The 22959-nt window shown below is 34.0% G+C and overlaps 1 protein-coding gene across 7 annotated transcripts in view; it reads left to right on the top strand.

Annotated features, from left to right (window-relative positions):
• Positions 1-18969, top strand: part of LOC145685135 (uncharacterized) — a 263787-nt gene extending 244818 nt beyond the window's left edge. For all 7 annotated transcript variants that reach the window (XM_081757494.1, XM_081757490.1, XM_081757488.1 and 4 more), the window contains 4 exons: positions 4065-4188; positions 5747-5906; positions 7994-8150; positions 12827-18969. In XM_081757494.1, coding sequence (XP_081613620.1) covers positions 4065-4188; positions 5747-5906; positions 7994-8150; positions 12827-15745 — 3360 coding nt within the window. In that variant the 3' untranslated portion in view covers positions 15746-18969. The remainder of the gene's footprint in view (positions 1-4064; positions 4189-5746; positions 5907-7993; positions 8151-12826) is intronic.
• Positions 18970-22959: the final 3990 nt, after the last annotated feature.

Below are 22959 nucleotides of genomic sequence, written 5' to 3'. Positions count from 1 at the left end.
TACCTTTGAGGCACTTTTTAATCTTGGGAAACAGTCACAAACCCGCTGATTTAGCACCAACTCAACACCAAACTGTTACACACGCCAGTCGTGCTGAATTTGTGAAAATATTAAAAATTTTTTAAAGCCATTTTCATAGATTATGACTTATTTACGAGCACAGTACAATATCGTATTTAACAGTTAATATCATTTGCATAATATGGAAAACTGGTTAATTGTACAAAATAAAATAAAATAAACTCGAAAAACTCGTTTTCGTTACTTAAGAGATAGTAATACTACAAAGAGGATTTGCATCAGAAAAGAATTCATTTTCAGCGTGGACCAGAACTATTTTTGTTGCTAACGATCAAACACGAGAAAAGTACAAAATATATGAATAGAAATATGTACGTTGAACATGTCTTATCAGATGATATAATGAGTATGTAGACGTAGTTTGTTTACTTCAAATCTTGGAATTCTTTGGAGCAAATTCTTAATAAATTTTATCAAAACGTTTTGCAAAACCTTGAAAGAAACGATGTAAAATAATGTACTATACTACATGGCAACCGAATTGACTGTTGGTATGAACCAATGAGCTCGCGACACGTTATTGCCAAACCTTCGATGAGAAATTTGCTTCCAGTGGGAGAATATTGCAACAGGTTGGTAAGGTTCTTTTCCCACCAAGAAAGCACAGTATGTCAGCCGAATCTCACTCCTACATCATAACATTGGCAACTTCGCTGTTAGCGGAATGGTGACTATGAGCCCACACATCAATTCAGCTGTAACCCACGATGATTGTCATCATCTGATAGGAATCTTGAATTTGTCTCTGTTGTAACGAGTTGTGGAAAATATTTATTGTCAAGTGTTGTCAATTAAAAAATTAGATTTCATGTTAAACTGACTCCTCTGTGCTCCAGTTCTGTTCGAAGATTATGATGGCTGTGAATCTTAAGAGCCTGACTTATTAAAAATAATACAAAATTTACCATTTTTCTTTTCCTTGTTTTTCATAAGTGAAAGGAGATAAGGAACTGGAACTTACCAAAATCATAGATAATGTTATTCTACAACAGAAAATATGAAGCTGAAGAATTTTCTGTGTTGCCATCCATAGAAGTTACACTGTTACCAGAATATCATTTCCCCCAAAATCTAAGTTATGACAGCGACTAGAGAAACAGACTCAACTGCATTTCATTACGTATCATGATCTTTTGGTACCCTGTGAATTTTAAATAATAGTTGTATTTTGTTTGTATAAAATAGTTTTAACATACAGTTATTAAAATTAAATAATAATGTTATTTAGAAAGTAATTCACAGGATACCAAAAGAACATGATACGTAATGAAATGCAGTTGAGTCTGTTCCTCTAGTCGCTGCCTTAACTTAGATTTTTGGTCAAATGTTATTCTGGCAACACTGTAATTTCTATAGATGGCAACACTGAAAATTCTTCAGGTTCATATTTTATGTTGTAGAATAACATTTTGTATGATTGTGGTAAGTTGCATTTCATTATCGCCTTTCACTTATGAAAAACAAGCAAAATAAAAATGATAAATTCTATATTATTTTAGTAAGTTCGGCTCTGAAGTGGAGGATTTTGATATATTTCCCATTTAGACAGTTTGCCTTTTCAATATGTTTCTTCATTTAGATTCCTATACATTTAGTTATTTCTTCTTCGTCTTTTCATTATTATTAGTGTTGTAATTTTCATGAATTGAACGTAATATAATGAAATGAGAATCCTTGAACAATTATCTCTGCTGGTAGGCTTTCTGTGATGCTTCTCTCCTTATTAAGTTCTGTAGCTGTGTTCAGTTTGTTGCTGCCGTTGTATCATTGTTTCATTTAGTTAATCGATGTACATAATTATTAATGTAATGATTGAAAGAAAAAAAAAAAAAGATGTAATATTGGTGAATACAGTAGAATACGCAGATTATTTATATGGACTATATAGGCTGCTGTATATCTTTGTATGTGATCCGAGGTTCAGTATGTATTCGGTGTTGTAGATGTTGTTAATCAGGGCAGAACAATATCTTGTAACTTGTGGCATGATTTGACATTTTTTTTTTTCATTCTCACAAGATAAAGGTATTCTCGTAATAGTAGCAGTCGTATTCTGTAGATTAAATATTTTTTTTTTTTTTTTTTTTTTTTTGAAAAAGTAGTAATAGGAAACACAGTATTGTTATGTCTAATGGAGAACCCTCTGATAACTACTGTTCTCGGGAGAATTTATGTGAAAAAGTTATTGTAGATCGGTCATGACATGTATTTGAGAATCATTTGCACTCACACATTCCTGTGAACAATGGTGAACCCAGACATTTCATCCCAGATGTGAAGAAGTACGAATTATTTGAGGAAAAGAGAGTATTAATTCATTCTTTATTTATTTGTAAATATTCTTGCTTCTAGATTATCTAATTGAAATGTTCAAAGCTTACCGAAGGAATTTGTTTCCTTAAAAAAATTCCTGCAATATCTAGAGACTAATACCACAAACCGGTCTCGTAGATGATAAAAATAAAAATTCCTGTGACCTCACATATTGTGGGTGGGGTTGTCGCAGTATTGTGATGAAAATTAACGTCAAATAATAATTATTAAAAAAATCTCGAATAACGTTGATAAAAAATAAATATTTAATGGTGCACGTCACATCTGCGTCAAAAACTACTTTCGATATCTTTTACAGTTTTTGCTCTATGAGAAAAAATATGAAATGAAATCTTTCAGTTTTACGTTCTTCGGTTATGCCTTGTAGACGGTGATGATGAGAAATGAATGAAATGGTGGAATGAAGGAAATGGTAGAAAACTGGAGAGCCCCGGGAATACCCACGAACATGGTGTGTGTCCATCATAAAACCCACGTGGCGTGAGCTAGGATTGAGCCAGGATTCTCACACACCAGAGGTGAACGCTCTACCACCGAGTCACCGCAGCCCTTTTCTCTACGGAAAAAACGAGAATATGACTAAAATTTAACTACTTTCGGTTAGGTAATGTTTTGCAGGTGGTGATATGATATGTTCTCTTGAGACGCTCAAGCAATTGTGAAAAAAAAAAAGAAAAAAGAAAAAGAAAGAAACTTTTACTATTTTTGTTTTATGGCAATCAATGTTCAAACCGGAAAAGCTTGATTTCTACCACTTCTGGTTTGAATAAAGGATTAACGGAGAAAGTAAAGCCTATTCTTCGAACGCTCAATAGATTAAATAAATAAATAAATAAATAAAAGAATTCTTAATATCTCCATTTTTGCTCTACGGATGAATATTGAAACGGAAGTATTAAATTTCAAACTACTTGTGGTTTTGATAGGTTTCGGCTCGGGTGATGATGGTATGTTGCCTTGAGACGCAGAGTTGATTACAGAAAAACAGCTTCTCGATATCTCTGGCCATTTTTGCTCCAATACTTGTCAACAGACGGACGAACATACCGTTCAGACACTTATTCATATCATAATATGGAAATTTAAAAAGTCATAAAATTTAGAGAAATAATGAAAATTATGTATTTTTTAGCATAATATTTTGTGTGTCTGTTCTTACTTTATTGTTTTAAGTGTACAGTTGTAGCTTACATACAAGAAAGATCTATCTAAACAACTTTGTCTAGTTTATAGTTCCTGGCAGGTTCAATTTGTAGGGACAGTTTCTTCCAACTATAATTTTCGAAACACCACTACAAGCTGGCAGTCGAACTACTGTAAAATAGCAATCCATCCTTCTCTTTGAGTGTTTCTTAAGTTAAAATATAGTTCTTAGGAATGAAAATACTAACTTTACATAGAGTTACATTACTTTTGATTTGTAACGTAAATGCAGCAAAGAAATTACAGAAATTACAAAACGCTTCTTTTAAATGTGATAGTACTTTATATTATAGAATTATGCTGATATTTTACGTAAGTGTATATATATATATATAGTGTGTGTTTGTGTGTAGAATACGCAATTTTTAAGTGTTCTTATGACAGAAATTATAAGCGTTAATTATTTTTATATAATTGATTAACGAGATGTATTTTACTTCATGCAGCGCCATTGTCGTTTGAAACACAGTGGAGATGTTCGAGTTGTAAACATACTAAAGGATGGACTGAAACCAGAAAAGAAAGTTGTACTTGGAGAAAAAAATTCAGAGAAAAATGTTCAGAACAAAGGTAATAACATTTTTAATTAATTTATTTTCTATTAAAGTTACGCAGTATGCCTAATTGGAATGGTTTATTTCTGTTGTAATTATACGAGTAGTTCCTTACAAAATGCAATTGAATCCATAAATTCAATTTTTTTGTTTTTTTTTATATATATATAATGATGTTTCTAAATAGAATCGGTAGCCTTAGTAATGGCCTCAAACAAGGAAAAAGCTAGCAGTTTGTTTTCCCTGACTGAAGAGCAAGTCGATAACAGCAATCAAAACACACTATTATTTTTAGCATTAATAATAATAATAATAATAATAATAATAATAATAATAATAATAATAATAATAATAATAATAATAATAATAATAATAATAATAATAATAATAATCTTCATTCTATGTAATTTATTAATCATACAGTTTTCCCGGTATTTCATGCAAAACTAAAGGGTACAGTAGTACTATAAATATACGGTAGTTACTTCATAAATTATAGAATTGCTACTGTACTTCTCTTACAAATATGGATATTAGTGTTTGAGATAAATTTCCCAGTGAATTATTAATGTATCTTAAAAATGTTAAATAGTGATTATTTTGGTTTATGAAGTAATTATCAGCGGAAATACTTGCTAAGACACAACTATTTTATTAATGCGAATATTTCGTTGTTTGATGTCGAATGTAATCCTTCCTTTTAGTTTCGAGAGCAAATACCTACTGTTTTTTTATTGTACAATAAAATAATATGGAAATGGTAAGGAAGAAAGAATTCGGGTAAGTGTGTATATTTAAATGAGGAAGTTTTAAAAAACCAAGCAGTATTCTTCAAATATTTTTTGTTAAAATTGAAATCAACTTCAAATGACCTTGAATAATATGTGACAACTCTTTCATGTGAAAATATTTTGTTCATTTAAATCAACAAATTAACCGACAAAATATCTCCACACAAGGAAGGTGTCATAGTTTAATTATCTAGAACAATAGCTTTCACGTGCTGTCTTACTGTTTTATGTAGGTAGTCTCACGTAGCATAGTCGCGAACGCTCTCACCTTCGGTGTGGGCGGTTTCAGGTTCGATTCCCCGTGGGGAAATGCACTCGAAAAGATGTAACAGCTTTTTCAGGCCAGACATCTTGAATAAGGCTTTTCCTCTTTCACACAGGCAAATGCCGGAATGGTACCAAACATACAGGTCTCAGGCCGACTCCTTGCTTCCCCCTTCTCCGGATAGTGTGTTCGCCAAGAGATGTCGTCTCTCATATGTGACGGGCTTAAGGCCATATATGCCAGAAAAATATGTGCAAATAAATAATGTTTCATGTAGTAATATGGAGAAAGTGTTGTAGAATAGGTTAAAAATGAAAGGAAAATTATCACTTGGGTTTATACAAACTGCACAAAATAATTGACATTTCCTTTATTTCTTTTGTTTTTCAATAAACATTTTATCTTCATCTCCCTTATTAACTACTCAAAATTATGTGCGTATTAGTATAAATTCATAAGTTAAGAACGAAATAAGTTACTTCCTTAAGCTTCTAAATGACGTTTTTACTTTGTTACAGATGCAACTGATAGTGAAAAAGGAAGCAAACATTCCTGTGATAAGTGTCCGTTTGTTGGCCAGTCTTCAGGAGAACTGTCATCACATCAAAAGCAGCATGTTGCGCAACCTGGTGCCATTTTCAAGTGTTTCTTCTGTCCATTCTACGTTGCACTTAAGAGGTAATTTCTTCATAGTTTCGTGTTAAGAAGTCACGGTTTCTTATAGGGTAATCAATTCCATCTATCATTAGCAGGGTTGGCAAAACCATGGTTTTTATTGAAAAAACCAAAAAACTCGGTTTTTTGGTAGTCCAAGTTAATTCACTACGACTTTCATTAGTCCAAGTTAAAGAAATACAACGATTTACTTTGCATATTAATAAGAAAAAGGAAAAGTGAATAAAGATACGAATTATCTGAGTCCACTTTGGCTCTGACTCATTTATAGATAAATAAATACCAAAGATATTACTGATTTCAATAAATGCCTCTCGTGGGGTTTGTATGAACCCCCTCCCAAAAACTACGACATTTCGAAGTATTTTATCAATAGCAAACATTATTGAAACGAAAAAATATTTAGAATTTTCCTTTGGTTGCAATTGCAAAACAATAATAACAAACTATAAAAAAATCACAAAAGAAGCTTTCATAAACTTATTTAAAAAAGTTTCTTTTGTAGTATAAGCTTTTTGAGTAATGAATGGGGAATTTCGGTCTGAATATAATACGAATAATATACAGAAGTGAAACGTGATAACCCACAAATGTGTGTTCATCAAGATTTTACGAATAGTTACACTTTTACGAACATTTTTCGTTTTTTGGTTTAAACCAGTTTTTTTTTTTTTTTTTTTTAAACAGCTGGTTTAAACCAGCCAACCCTGATTATTATATATATATATATATATATATATATATATATATATATATATATATATATATATATATATATATATATATATATATATATATATATATAATATAGTTATTGATCAAGTATCTTTCTTTGTAAGAACTATCATCCTGTTATTATTATTATTTGAGGGCAGTCACGAGCAATATTTTAAAGGAAAATAATTAGTTTTATTCTATAAATTTTGTTTACTATTATGTTTGTTATAATTCTTTTGTATGAATAACTGTCGTCAACCAAAGGAAAGCATCAATAAGCTAATAATTGCTATGATAGATCTGATAAATGTATAAGACAACACAGCAACAGCGTCTCTTTCCGTAGTAATGGTTTCATTGTAAATTCTTTCGTTTTAAAATAAACAATGACGAGAAATGAAAATACCGGTAATAATAAAAATGAAAGCTTAAAAAAAAATGGTAATTCCTTTTTTCTTTCTTAATTATATTAGTCAGTAGTTTATCTAAGAAAGATGGTAATGATGAGATGGAAGATAATGATGAAATAAAAAAAGTGGAAGAAACGGAAGAACCTGGAGAAAATCCACGTACACCATATTTTGTCCACCACAAAGCTTATTTGGTGTGAGCTGGCATGGAACCAGAGACTCCACGCACATCTAGAGGTGAACGCTCTACCTCAGAGCCATCGCTGCTCGATCAGAGTCTTGTTAACCCTATCCTAAAATTTGTGAATTTCCAAAATATATTTCATGTTTTCTTTATTTAACGTGCTTCTTCATTATGCTTGCACTTATCTTTCGATATTATCTCCCTGAACATAAATGCATTTTAATATTTTCCACTGTGAACATTTTTTTTTTTTTAATGTTGTTTATATTTATATGTCACTTAGGTGACTGCGTCACAATTACGTTGGCTAGTTTGCAATCCAGTTTGTACCTTCTGTCTCCAATTTTTCTTACTGCAACACTCGGCATCGTAATTCAACAACCGCCATTTCTAGAGAGTATAGTTGTGAAATTGATCAACAACAGCAACAACAAAAAAAATCATTTCATTTTTTTCATTTTACATCAGATTAGAGCTGTTTTTAGGGTGAAAGGTGGTCCAACCCATATTCATTTGGAAAGTCATACTTTTTCAGGTGTTTCCATTAAATTGAAAAATGTCTGTATATCATTTTATTCACTCCACTGCAGGATGAAAGTCTCACTAAATATTCTTCACAACTATCTATCTTGGACAATCCTTTTACACATTACTCCGTAGTGCTTGTTGATGCGGAGAGTCTACTTTCATAAGCTTCAAAGTACGTGTTAAGTGTCATTTCTTAAATTTCTAAAGGTTTGATAATGTGGATATTTTCATTATTATATAAATACTTTTAGGGATTTACTGCAACACATGCAGTTGCACGGAATCAACGAACCGGAAGACTATATCTCAAAAGCAATGCAGGGTAAACTACCGCAGAAGCAATTGGCAGCTAAAGTACAAGAAGGAGGAACAACTCAAGAAAAGAATGCGGAACCTACAGGAGATCAAGTAGGTTACATATTTATTACAGGTTATATAATGTAGCTAGAAAGACATATTTCAGTTATGACTCAAATAACTTGCTACAGCCATAGGTAATAGATGAATGCGTCTTTAGAATTTAAAGTATAGTAAATCTGTTGTGTAGGTCGCCTCTAGAACTACGTTACTTGTTTAATTTCGTCGCATGTTTGTAACAATGCAAATGTAGCCATGTGCTGTTTTATTATTTCGTGAATTGGCTTTATAGAAAGAACTTAAGGCAAACGTTTGGATGGGCATAGAAATTTTTTTTTTTTTTTTTTAAATCCATCATGTTAAAGCAAGTGCTCATGAAAATTTTCGCAGTTCGATCGCCATAGGTTTGGTAGAGAAATGTATTTAGAACTTCAACATTTTCAACTTTCCTCTGTTATTTCAGTTTTCGGAATATTCAAATTAAACTTATACCAAACGAAAGGTCGCTTAATTACAATTTAAATTGAATAATTTGTATTTCTATTTTAATTAGGGCTTGAGTTAACATCTATGATTTTGCCAGAAGGGGAAAATTGTATAAAAGGTGGAAGTTTTAAATACATTTTTCTGCCAAACCAATGGTGGCCGAGTTGCGAAAATTGCATGAATACTTGTTTTGACATGCTAAATACAATCCAAGAAGACAAAAATTGTTTTCCCTACCCACTTTGAACGTTGTTTCTTAGACGTTTCTGTTGAAACGAAACAGTACAACTTTAATTGGTCTTTCTGTATCATTCTTTAAGGTCTCAATTATCTAATAATAAACATCTGAATTACGCAGAATCCTATGTAAGGTAAATGTATGGAACCAATCGTGGCGTTAGACTAGAATTTTTCACTGCAATCTTGTCTCCTATATGCTGTCCTTCCACTTTTCTTCCTTGTATGATGAAGCATCAGCGAAAGTATTATTTTTGACAATGCTGTAGGTTTCTTTAATTTCTAAGAATAATGATGTCTAATTGATAAGGGACAGGACAGGCACGACAGGCTAATTTCATAATTGAACTGGATAAGATGTCTATGACTAAATGACAGACCAATCGTACGATCAGGGTTGCTCACAGGCAGGTTTTCGAGAGTTTTTTTTTTGGGGGGGGGGGTAAATTACAGTGCTAACGTATTTATTACAACCAAATTATTTCGAAAGCCACTGCTGCTCTTATCTTCGATAAATCAATAAATATGCAGAACTATACATTTATTAGCCCAGGACCAACATTAAATAAAAGAAATAAAGTATACGTTGCTGAATACACATTCTCACCACTCAAAAGTACTTTAAAAAAAAATAATAACCAAAGCGGACCTATAACCTGAGGTTTATTAACTGTCAAAACATATGGTCCACTTGTGCGTTTTTGCCCCAAAATCCTTCCTTTTTTGAGAATCTTAACCAAATTTTTATTCAGGATCCACCAAGAGAAGTCACCAAGAGAAAAGTTCGTATCATGAATATATTATTATTATTATTATTATTATGAACGATCGATCGTGCCATAGAGGAATGGTAGCCAAAAAAAACTGTCCCATATACTCAACATTGGACTATACATAGTACAGTTCCAGGGGTACCCAGAATAGAAGGTCAAAAATGATACATTTAAACCGATTAGTGGGATAAATAGTACGCAATTTATAAAAGAACCATACATGTAATCAATGATGAAACATAAATATAAGTTATTGGAGAGCAAACGTAATGAGAAAGTTAAAAAGCAGATATTTGTTTTTTGGGGGACACACATCAGTTGAATGTAGAGACGAAAAAGGTGCATCATGGATTTTGGTTGGAGACATCCCTGGTCACATCTATAAGTTAGTTCAATATTTTACTACAAGAGTACTCGCTGTAAGATTAATTTATGAACTTTCTGGTTTCTGAACCTTGGTTCAGTTGTTGAAAGTCCAAAAGCAATTTCGAACCGTTGAATAGTCTTCGCTTGAATATTTAAGTAAAGTGGAAGAATTCCCATACTTCGAATTTGAATATATATAGAAATACAAATTCTCTATTGTGTCAAGTGTATTGTCACTAGCTCAGGTAAGAAGGCTCATGAAACGAATTTGTGTACCCGCTGTGGAGCATAAAGTCAAGGTTTACTCATTACAGACGATTAGTTTTGTAAAACCATTTTCGGACTATTATGTATTTAGTATTTTTAAAATTTGATGTCGGATAAGATTAATATTATCCCTATAACCAGTACTTAAGACTTTTAAAATATTAGAAATGGTATATGCGATGCAACAAGTATCAAATTCGTCATTCCGTCGAATGTACCATAAAGAGGTTAGAAGGGTGAAAAAGGCATGAAAGGATTTCTAAGCAGTGGAGCATATTCGAAGGCGAGATCTATCAATTCTTTCTTTTTATACGCTGAAATATCGAAGTTTGATCATGTTCTTAAGGAATGGCAAACAAATTATATTTTCAGTTGATATAACGTAGGGAGTTGCAGTTTGTGTCACCGCGCGTTTCTCGGAAGCTCGCTCAGCTCAATTTGACATTTCAAATGCAATATTACCTTATCTTTACATTCTAAAGTGTATGGATCCATATTGATAAGTAACACTAGAAATCGTTCAAATCTAAAATAAAATTATTTGTATGTTCAAAATGAATTAACAGTATTATTAGTAATTTCCTGTTTTATACATTTTTTTTTTCTTTCATTTTCATGAAGAGAATTGCACTATATTTAAATAAAGTTGATAATGGCAAAACACAACACAGAGTTTTGGTCAAAAGAGGAAAGAAGAAAGGTAAATTTTGTAAAAAAAATTTGCATTACATAAAACCGCATTAAAATTAAGGATCCTTAGAAAATATGATCTTTATAGGACTATACTTTTGTTAAATACGTATTAACGAAAATATACGTATGTAATGCATACTTCACTGTTATGATTGTTGTTGGAAAGTAGTTCAAATTCAAAACAGAATAAATTGGTTTCTACTTCATTCGTGCTGAGGATACTGTTTATTCGTGAAGAATCTGTTGATACACGAACAGAAACCACAATTACTGATACAAACATCAAATTCAAGTGTCCGAATTTGTTAGTGGTAATGCGAAAATGGATCTGCATGAATTTTCTATGAACTGCTGTTTGGTAGAAAAATCCTCACCCTAAATCTCACAGATATAGTAAAGTGCTTTCAAAAAATACTAGAAGTAAGTTGATTAAATGAAATAACATGAACAGCAACTGTTATGTGTGTAATAGATAGAGCAGAGGAAATAGGAGAGCTTCACTACAGCCAGGAAAGGGGAAGACCTTAGATTTATGACTCATTAATTCATCGAGTCCTCTCTTTTTTACACATTCATTCTACATATATATTAAAGCATTACAGTTGTACAAAGGTGTATCAAAAAGTAAGGCGAACTTTCGATTTACTGAAAAACGTGCAGACATAAATATCTGAAAGTGTATCATGTTTGACACATGGTGTCACATTAACATTCGATATAGAAACCATTGCAGTCCAAACATGTATTTCAAACTGACACCAAATCGTTCATGCCAAAAGAACGAAAAGAAATGTTGCTTCAGGTCCGTAGCCTGTTGTACCCCAGTGTATCGAAAAACAGCCCACGGAGGTGTTTCTTTATGGGTCTAAACAAATGGTATTTGGAAGGGGCTAAATTAGGATGGTCAAGAATTTCCCATTTGAAATTCATAGTATGTGTACAGGTCCGTTGGGTTGCATGTTGTTTTGCGTTATCGGGCAGAACGACACTCCCTCTCGTAGTGCAACTTTTAGTTTCTCACGAATGGCTGCTTTTAGCCTGTCCATGGCTTGGCTGTACGTGTCCGCAGTAATGCTCATACCCTTTACCACAAATTCAATATGAATAACACCCTGATGGTCCCAAAACACAGTAGCCATTGTTTTCTTGGGAGATGTTTTTGTCTTGAATTTCTTGGCCGGCAGTGACGACGGATGTTTCCAAGTCATGCTCTGGTGTTTTGATTCAAGTGTCCATAGAGGTATTGACGTTCCATCTCCCGTTATGATGCGATGAAGAACGAATTTCCTCCGTGGGTATATTGTGTGAGGTGGGTCTGGGAAATGCCCACTCGAAGGTATTTTTGGTCATGGATCACATTCCTCACTAGACCATATGAGATTTGCAATATATCTACAATGTCATGTAACCTCACTCTCCTGTCTTCACGAATCATCTCATACACGTCACACGCATTCCTGTCGGTGATGGACGTTGCTGGCCTGCCACTTGTGTCATCATCTGTCACAGTCTTCCTACTACTTGCGAATGCGTTGCGTTACACATGCATTGTTTCTGCGACATAACACTCTCCATAGACCTGTACCAATTCTCGATGAATGTCAGATGGTTTCTGTCCCTTGGCCCATAAAAAACGAATAACACCGCGGACCTCCTCCTTGTAGTAATGTTTAAGTCGATGCGCCATCTTTAAATTGCTCTAGGTACCAGATGAGATGTCGTATAGAAGTCTGCTATTGCCGTCAGACTTCTCACCTTGGCCCCTGCAACATTCAAGAAAATTAATTAGTTGCACAAAAAACTCTGTGCTTTAGAGACAAATTAACCGTATTTTTTGATACACCTTTGTACATTGTCTACAGATTTAGTTTACTTTATCATAATTTATTTATTTACTTGTTACAGTTTCCCGCTGCTGCTCCTATTACTGGACCAAATTCGGATTGCAACAAACGATACAAGTGCTTGGGATGTCCGTATGTTAGCAACAGTAAAAGTCAGTTTCTCTACCATAAGCAGTTTCATCGTCCTCGAGGTGCCCCTTTCAGGTGTAATTATTGCACTTACAGTGTTACTCGGAGGCATTTGTTGCATCAACACTTACGAGTACATGGAATTACAGTTCCACCGCAAAAAAGTCCGACGAAAGTTTTAGGTGAATGGAAAATGGAGAAACTAGACACCACTGATGTTATGAAAGAGAATAAAATTGGAGAATGGAAAACTGAAAATGATTCGCAACAGGAAAATATTATTGTTCCAAAACCAAAACCACTTGAAACCAGTAAAATGTCGCAAGTTCCGCTCGTGTGGGTATCAAGAGGCGGCAAATTCTTTAAGATGTTCAAGTGCCGTTATTGTCCACATGTGAATATCCGAAAAATAAATATCCAGGAACACGAAAAGATGCATCGCCATAAGAAAACCTTAACTCAACCTCATAAGTGTTCTCACTGTAATTACAGTTGTAACAATGCAGGTGTTCTGTCAGCTCATGTAAAAGTGCACCAGAGTACTTATATACATGTCCATGGATTAGTGGATTCTAGTAAAACAGACGAGGCTCAGCTACATGAGCTCGGAGCTGATGGTAAATACCAACCGCAGAAAGAAGAAGATAATTCATTAATGAAAATTAGTCAAACAGTAAATAGTCCTGTTAAAGAACCCAGTAATTTCGCAAATGAAAATAATAGCATGTCCGTCGACGCACCTGAAGAACGTAAACTGTTTTTCTGTCAGGATTGTCCAGCCAGATTCTTTTTTGAGAAAGAACTTATTATTCATAAGCGTTTCCACGGTATACGTCTTACCCATAGATGTGATGTGTGCTCTTACACCGCAAGACAGAAACCTCATTTGTTAGCGCATTTGAAAGTACACACGAAAGAATATCAGGAACGAACGAATATTTTGGTTCAGATACACCCAGTTTCAGCTGAATACCCTAAACCACAGACCGTGTTGGTGCAGTGTTTAGGTGTTTCCAATTTATTAAAATCATCAGATGTTTGGGTAATTAGTACCACAAAGACTGTGGAAGCATCTGCTGTACAGGGTCATAATATTTCACAGACTAAAGTCACAGACACAAATGTCAATTCGTATGTGAAACAATATCCATGTGATAAATGTCCAGCCAAATTCTTTAAATCAATGGCCTTACAATATCATATATCATTACATGGAGGCGCGGGACCATATAAATGTAGCGAATGTGACTACGCCGTGAAAACATATGGAAATTTAGTCAGGCATGAGATGATACACAAGCAAGGATTAGTGAATCGAGTTCCGAAACCAAAAGGAAAGCTAATACATAAACAGTCTGTCCCTTTGTCAGGAACCGAACTCTTCGAGCAAAGAGAAGCACAGAAAATGAATAGCGCGGATACTTCTCAAATTAGAAATAATGTCACAGAACCGTCTCATTTACCGTTAACAATGGACCCTCAGTTTGGAACTATGGTTCACGGTAATCCCGCATTTGTATATCCAACATACCTGAAAAACGGAAAACTAAAGGAGAAACGCTACAAATGTCCTAAATGTCCATCGGCATTTGAGAAGAGAGAACAATACAAAGTTCATTTGTCACTACATGGATCCAATCAAAGATACTGCTGTGAGAAATGCGATTATTCTGTTAAATATTATGCGAACTATGTGCAACACGTTCGCAAGCACAAGAAAAGCGAAGAAGCTCGGAATATGGGAGGAAGAGAAAATGGTTTCGTGAAAATCAAATCTGAAAATGTGGACACATCTGCTGTGAACATGCTTGATGAAGCTTCACAATCTAAGGTACCGAAATCTGTAACCAGCATTCCTCAAGAACCATTGCCAGTACAGGAATTATCAGCAGTAGAGCGCCAGCAGTTGCTCCTACAGCAAAGGCGAATAGTTTCCGTAAACATGAAAGAAGAAGAAAGAAAAACATTTTCATGTACGTACTGTCCATACAGTAATCATCGTAAAGATGCTTTGGAAAGTCACATGAGGCGACATATTAGTGTAAATGGAAACAGAAGCACTTACGTGTGTAACTATTGTGATTATACCGTGCCACAGTTTCATTTCATTCGAGAACACAACAAACTCCATTTTAGACAGCAAAAAACTTTCAGACCCGAAGCATATATGAAATGTGAGAAAATGGAATTATGGTCGTATCCTGACGATGAAGGGAAAGAGAATAAAATAGATCTTATTGATAATACTGAAAGTCGTCGGTTGAGTTTTAGCATAGATCGATTTGACTCGTTTAATACGAATGAGAAACAGTTGGTATTTCAAGATAAAGGAAACACTTTAACAGGCAATGAAAGATTCCATCCGCTTTTAGAGCCAGAATTGGAGTCAGATGAGCCTATTGTTTACATAGATTTGCGAAATGGAGAAAAAGTATCCGATAAACAAGAATTACAGCGGAGTTCCGTTGTGCAAAAGATTGAACCTACGACATCATCTACTGAAAGTAATCCAAACCAAAAACAGGATCCCAAAGACGAAAATCAGGAAGAATTAAAAGAATCTGATGGCGATAACAGTAATGCTTCACCTTCATCGCCATCAGAGCAAAAGTCCAGTGATGCTGAGAATGAAACTACAAATAACACTGGCAACATGGGACAGCCAACTGATAATGCTTCCATTATCAATGCAAACAATGAAAGTTCAGAATTAGTAACGAAAGTATGGAAACCAGAAAACAAAGAACCTTTGGAAACCATGAAAAATAAACCTGATTCTGAAATTCCCAATCCCCCTAGTACATTAAACTGTGATGATAGTATAGAAAACAATATACTACCTGATAGTTAATTTATATGTAGTTCTGTAAAGTGTATGTCAAATTTTGCTAATTAACATAATGATTTTTTTAATGTCTCACATGAATGAACATTATTACTACTAATAGTAAATCTTCAGACTGAGAAGAGGAGTCATGTATAACACTGCCACAGATTAGTGAATACCAAAGTTTATATATGCACAACACAAGTCATTTGACACTTGTTAAATGAAGTTATGCCAAAGCGTACTCGAGTCTCTTGCATATCGCACTGTGTTTTAAGTGCCATACATAAATATGCTCAACAACATTTTGTTGAACATAACCTGTTTTTCAGCCATGCTCTACCTGTATTATGTTACCACATCTAAGATTAATTTACATATATTAAGTTATGTAATGATGTACCACCAATTTTGTAAACTTAATTGTTAATAAGTTGTATTTATTGCATGTATAATTCATTTTCTTTCTTTCTTTTTTTCCAACAATGTATTATTGTTGTTTCTAAAGTTACGATTTTTGTGACAAGGTGGACCAACATATATTTTTTCCATGTGACTGATATAAATAATATAATTGTTGTTTCACTTTGCAGTTGACGTTTTCGTCTAAGAAATTATCTTAAAAAGCAAAGCATGTGTATTCACATTTGCAGAATGTAAAATAGGCGAGACAGGAACCCAGTGTTATTTATTTATTTATCTATTTATTGAGTCTAGATAATTAAGTGTTATATGGTATTTAAAGGTTTGGTGCATGAAGGAGTTATTATAACATTTTTGTGAAATTCGCCATTCACAGCGGATATAGGTGTTAAAATGAACCATGAGCTTTTATCATATGATACTTTGTTTCATTTGAGCTTGTAAAAGATACACAGGATAAGAAACTTAAAATTTACATTTGTAGTAAATTAATTCCTTCACCCAGTAGGCGTTTCAATTATTGTACACAATAACAAATGTAAAGTAAGTTACAGTAGCACTTTCACGGGTAAATTTTAAGACTGTTGAGGAAAGCTGTAAAGGGATATGTTAATAGATTAGTAAACTTTCTATATTGTTAGACTTTCCTCACACAGTCTTATGTTGTCTCAAGTACACAGGTAACGTAAAGAAAAAATAGTTTTGTGTCTATATGTAGAACCTTATAATCATAAGCTTAACGATTTGGTGCGCAATTCGTTTCGGACGTTTTAAGCAAATATATTTGCATATAATTAAGCCAAGTTTAGGCATGGCATTTTAAACGGTATTTTCGAGCTTACCAGTTAAGCTGCAAAGAATGTAACAAGATAAAATAGTCCATACCTTTGTGTATACGTAAAAATTTGAATTTTGAATGGCTGTATGGGTATAGTTGAATATTATTCAAATAAGTATATATATATATATATATATATATATATATATATATATATATATATATATATATATATATATATATAAGTTATTCTTAACTTGGCATAATATCCAAATAAAGAATGCACATTTTTCCAGCCCCGGTGATAAAATTCTCGCTTTTAAGATATGTTTATGTTCGCTGACAATAGGCAGTTCTGAAGCTTCTTAACTGAAATTCTATAAACTCTAAGATCACAGAAATTTTGTTCGTACGGTGGTCATGGGAATAATTTTTACTTTCTGAGAAGTAATTGTGCAGCTGTTTAAAGTTTTATCAACAAGATGCACCTATCTCCTACAGACAACTAAATAAAAATGATTACAAATTAAAAATCTAAGTCAACGTAAGTATTCCTGACTATTATATGCACTAAGAGCTAAGTAAAACTTAGTATACATATTTATCCTAAGGGAAAATTTAGCATAACTAAAGAAAAGTAAGTTTAATGTTTTAAGATTGGTATCAATCTGTCTTCAACCAGTTAATCTTTTTTGAGGAAGTGTGAAGATCCACGCGAAACAGTATAAGGCACTTTTTCTGAAGTGTTGTAACGCTTTGTCCTACTTTTAGTGCGTAAATGGTGATACGTACATTAACGTAATCGATTCATATTATCTTTTCTACGAGGCATGTCCACAAAATAAATGTACTAGGGCCCTCGCGGACAGAGGGAATTGGTTATTGCTATATTGGTCACACGTGTAGCTTAGCTTCTACTCTTTCCCGCGAGCCAAATCACGCGTCACTGCGACCCCAAACTGTGACCACAGTAACGTCTCCCGTGAAGATGTCGATAAAATTTGCCGCCAAGTGCAAGATTCATAGCGTTATCCGTTATGTCGTTGTGAAGAGAAAACCTTCGTCTGAAGTTTTTAACGAGATCAACTCAGTTTATGGCAAAGGAATTATGAATCGTACGAGTGTCTTTAAATGGTACCGTGAATTTAAAAACGGTCGTAGTGATTGCACGATGAGCAAAAGAGTAGATGACCGTCGATTTTGACTGGTTCGCGCATTCCCCTGACCTGGCACCTTCAGACTATCATCTGTTCACCTTCCTGAAGATGCACATGAGTGGGGAAAATTTTTTCAACTGACGAGGAAATGAAAGTGGAGATGAAGAATTGGGCAAAAGAGGTGACGGTAAACTTCTTTGGCCAAGGCTTAAAAAAATTGATACCTCGTTTCACTAAGTGCATTGAGAGGGACGGCGAATACGTGGAAAATTAGTTCACATGTGTACTGATGTAGCCATGTAGAAGTTTTGTTTTAAATAAATTTTTTGAAACCTACAAAAATATAGTACACTTATTTTCCGGACGTACCTCGTATTTTGAGATACAAGACCTGAATAGTATGTTTATCTTCTACAAATTTTAAAACATAACGTCAAAAGTATTATGTGACGTAATAGCGATGTATAACGTACTGATTTAAAAAAAAATCACATTATAGCCTATCAATCATATCAACAAACATTATATTATGTCTTCGTCTATGAATTCGACGATTAAATTTAGAAATATAATTTAAGTACGGTAACGTTTATGGTATTATACCTTTCGTTAACTGCAAAGTGAAACAGACAATTATTAACCTTACAATTTAGTGTATTTGAGTAACTGAAGCATGTCTAGTCAGTGAAGCTGTTACAAATTGATTGTGAAGTGAAACAGGTTTCCTACATTGTGTGTACATATGAGAAAATATATCTATATATGTGTGAGTGTATTGCGTGCACGACAAAACTGAGAGAAAGTATATCTGTGCAAAAGCACATCTAAGAATGCTTTTTTAAAAATATATCTATCTATGTATTCAAGTTGAATAAAACGTTATTACAAAATTTGTTTTAATGTTATTTCATAACATAAATAACGTTAAAGTGTTTATGTAACCCTGTATTGATTTACCCTCCAGCAGTAATATGTTTCGTCTTTGGGGAGAAGGTTAACTTGGGAAAAGAAATATCTATATCCTAACACACGTCTAAATACGAGGGAGGATCAGAAACTAGTGTTACAAGGGTGATATTTCTGGAGTTTCGACTGATATAGATGAATGAGGAGTGTATAATAATTTTAATACATGGATTTGGCAACTGTGCAGTTTCAGCCACCTACAGCGCTAGTTGTAGAGTAAATACAAATGGCGACTCGTTTGGAAAACTGGTCTCGCGAAGAAGTCCGCTCGGTTATTCGATTTCTGTGGGCGAAACACGTAACCGCGGCTGAAATTCACCGGCAGCTGATCAAGGTTTACGGAGAGACTGTAATGTCTTGTCAGCATGTCGCAGAACCATGTCGAAAGTTTGTGGCTGGTAGAGAAAACGTTATAGACGAGGAACGCAGCCCAGGAGACCACCACGCTATTGAAGCAGTTTCGCTGGGACATCATCGATCACCCTTGGCCCAGACCTCGCTCCAAGCAACTTTCACCTGTTCCCGCATTGAAGGAGATGAAACACTTCGTGGCAACGTGGCTGAACATGCAATGACAGAATTTTTACCAGGAGGGAATCTTCAGACTCATCCCACGATGTGATAAGTACCTCAACAGATATTGAGACTGTGTCGAAAAATAACCTAATGATGCACTATCTGTTGGCTGAATTGGTTGTATGAAATAATATATACACGTTTCACTGCAGGCTTTGTAACCTTACTTTCTGATCACTCCTCGCAGTTAGTGTGCTATTTTGCTGCTAAATGGAAATATTTAATTGTGCTCAGATTCGAAAATATAGTAGTGATAGTTCTTTTAGAAAAAAAAAAAAAAAAAGGTCAATTAATTTTGATACGTTTACGTCAGATTTTCAACAAAGCAAGATAATTAGTTGATTGGGGTTTGTTACTTTTCAGAACTGAGGTTATATGAGACGTGGATCTAATTTTTTAAAAGTGGAATCCAAACCATAGTAATGCGTTTAAATTTCAAGGCTGTCCCATCGGGAATCGATCCCGAAACTTTATGCACCAAAGCAAGAGAAAAAAAAATACGAAGCTATATGTCCCAGATTCATATATTCGATAAAACTGTTCGGATGAATAGATTTTGCCACGCAATGCAAATATAAAACAAGTTTTATTGCTGTATGAACTTACAAAATCTTCGAAATGATGGCCGGCAGCATCAAGACATCGCCCGTACACCGTACAACATTGACATAGGTAGAGGGCATAAGGAGGGGTTTATTAGTGGAATAGCAGCACAGGCAAGTTCGCGTTTCTCCTTTACATCTATTAGGTTTCTGGTTTTTAGGTCTATACCAAAGCCATAGGTAGAAGTCTATGGATGTTAAATTCGGAAATTGGGTCGAGTATTCTACAAATCTTCCTTTGTTCTGCCCATGTCTATGGGAAGAAAGATCTCTCATTACGATGAAGGTTTTACGGTACATCATCCTCTTGAAAGTAAACCACTTCATCGGCAAAGATAACAGTAATAGATTATTTTATTTTTATTTATTTATTTATTGATTTATTTTAGGTAGGAGATATCTTTATTAGTCCCTCAGAGAAAAAAGATCAAATTAATCCCCTGGACGAACACCATACCACACTGCTCCCATTCACCATTGAATTAGGGTGACCAGACATACTCTTTTTAAGAGTATTATACTCTTTTCGAGGTTCATATACTCTATACTCTTTTTTCTTCCCAAAAATATCGAATTATACTCTTTTATGGCATTTTCAATTTCATTTAACGTTTAATGCATTTTCCCATTGAAAATCGCATTTTTTCCTGTAAAAACTTGGACGTTGACAACACTGTTTAGTACTTCGTAGTAGCAGACCCGCTGCACTGTGCTGCGTTTCTCGTCCTCGTTGCATTGTAGGGTTGTCAGATTTTCTTTTTGCAAAAGAAAAAGATAATATAACTAAACTGTTTTTATTAGTTAGTACTAAAACTATAGTAAAGACGGCAAAATTAAAGTGATAGATTTATCCAAACTTTCAACGTTTTAATTATTAAATTGTTAACTAAATTGATTGAGTATCTGGAATGATATATATTTTCGGAATTTATATATGGTATTCGTACAGTTCGTGGCACAGGGTTTTGTTTTCCCTTCAAAGTGAGTCAGTTTTTGGTAGTGGGAATCGCGCAGTGATTATTATTCTAATTAACGTGCGTACGTACACTCAATCAATTATATTATTCGAGGATTGGAAGGATTTATTTTATTAACAATGTCGCGAGGAAAATGTCAGTATAATCAAGCGTTTGTAATAAGCTATCCTTGCATTAAAAGGGTCCCAGTAACGATGTTTACAAAGCATAGTGCACGGTATGTAAGAAGGAGTTCTCTTTTTTTAAAAAAAATAAAGATAAATATGATATAAACAACATATAAAATCTAAGTCGCACACTTAATGCTAATCAACTTCCGAAGCAGGTAAGTTGGATGGTTTTATCAGCACAGAATCTTCAGAAGAGCTAGATTTAATTCGACTAGAACTTGTGTGGTCATACCATAATGTTAAACATAACCACTCTTTTAGAAGCATGGACTGCACTAGCAAACTTTTGAAATCAACAGTGAATAAAAAATTTGCATGTGCGAGAACGAAAACGAAGGCTTTGTTAACAAATGTGGTGGGAGTGTGGTCAGAAAATATTTTAAGTAATAGTGTTTAAAAGGCTCCTTTCGTTGTTGTTGCTTGTGATGCTTCCAATCGTAAAGCAACCAAACTCATGCCTGTTTTAGTGCGGTACTGTGAAGTAGATACTGATATTAATGTTAAAGCATGTCTTCTAGAAATTCATAGCATGTCAAATGAAACCTCGGAAACTGTCGAACGTATTAATGGATACATTACGTCAGTTTTGTTTGGAAAATAAGTTCATCGGTTTAGTAGCTGATAATGCACCAGTAAATTTTGGAAGCATAGAAAATAAAACAGCAGGAAACGTGCATAGCGAACTAGAATGCAGGTTGAAGAAAAATGTTTTGCCTATCGGGTGTGCATATCCTTGTGAAAAATGTTTTGCATATCCTTCACAATGGAAATTATGTGGCGTGTTCGAGAGTAATACCGATCGATGTTTGGAATTTGGTTTTTAAAATATACAACCATTTCAGTATTTTTACTGTAAGGACAGAAAATTTGAAAAACTTTTGTGAGTTCATTGGCTATCATTATGAGAGTCTTTTGTATCACTCAAAGACGAGATTCTTGTCTCTGCTTCCGTGTGTATAAAAAATTATACGTCAGTATGAACCACTTAAGGGGTACTTTTTGAGTGATGAAAATGCTCCAATAGCTATAGTCAATTTCTTTCAAAACGAAACAAGCGAGTTGTGGCTGTATTTCCTGCATGCTCAGCTAATCTTGTTCACTGAAACAATTACAAAAATTGAAAGGGAGGATATAACAGCGACTGAAGTTTCTGTTGAATATTTTGAACTTCCAAGGAAATACAAAGATAGAATTGAACAAAACTTTTTTCAGTTTTCTGCTAGAAATTTACTTACGAAACTTGTAAAAGAAGGGAATAGAGGAATATGCCTACTCAGTGTAAAGAATGTTTTACTTTGAAGTGATAACATACTTAGAGATGTGGTCACAACGTTTTTTTTCGGAGAAGTAAACAAGATGAAATATTTACTACCTGACACATCAGTTATCTATGAAGAATTTCAGGAGTCGTTTGCATATTTCTATGAGCAGGTAAAACATTTAGACAGTTCGTTGGAATTCAGTGATAATGATATTTTTGACACTTACTGTGCAATATCCAGATGTGTTCAAGAACACCTTGAACAATGGGGAGAGAAAAGAGAGACAATGATGGGCAAATGGAAAATAATGTACTAAGATTTAGTGCA

This window comes from Thermobia domestica, chromosome 1 (assembly GCF_964235325.1).
Source record: "Thermobia domestica chromosome 1, izTheDome1.hap1.1, whole genome shotgun sequence".
Classification (NCBI taxonomy): domain Eukaryota; kingdom Metazoa; phylum Arthropoda; class Insecta; order Zygentoma; family Lepismatidae; genus Thermobia; species Thermobia domestica.
This window is presented reverse-complemented; position numbering and strand designations above follow the sequence as displayed.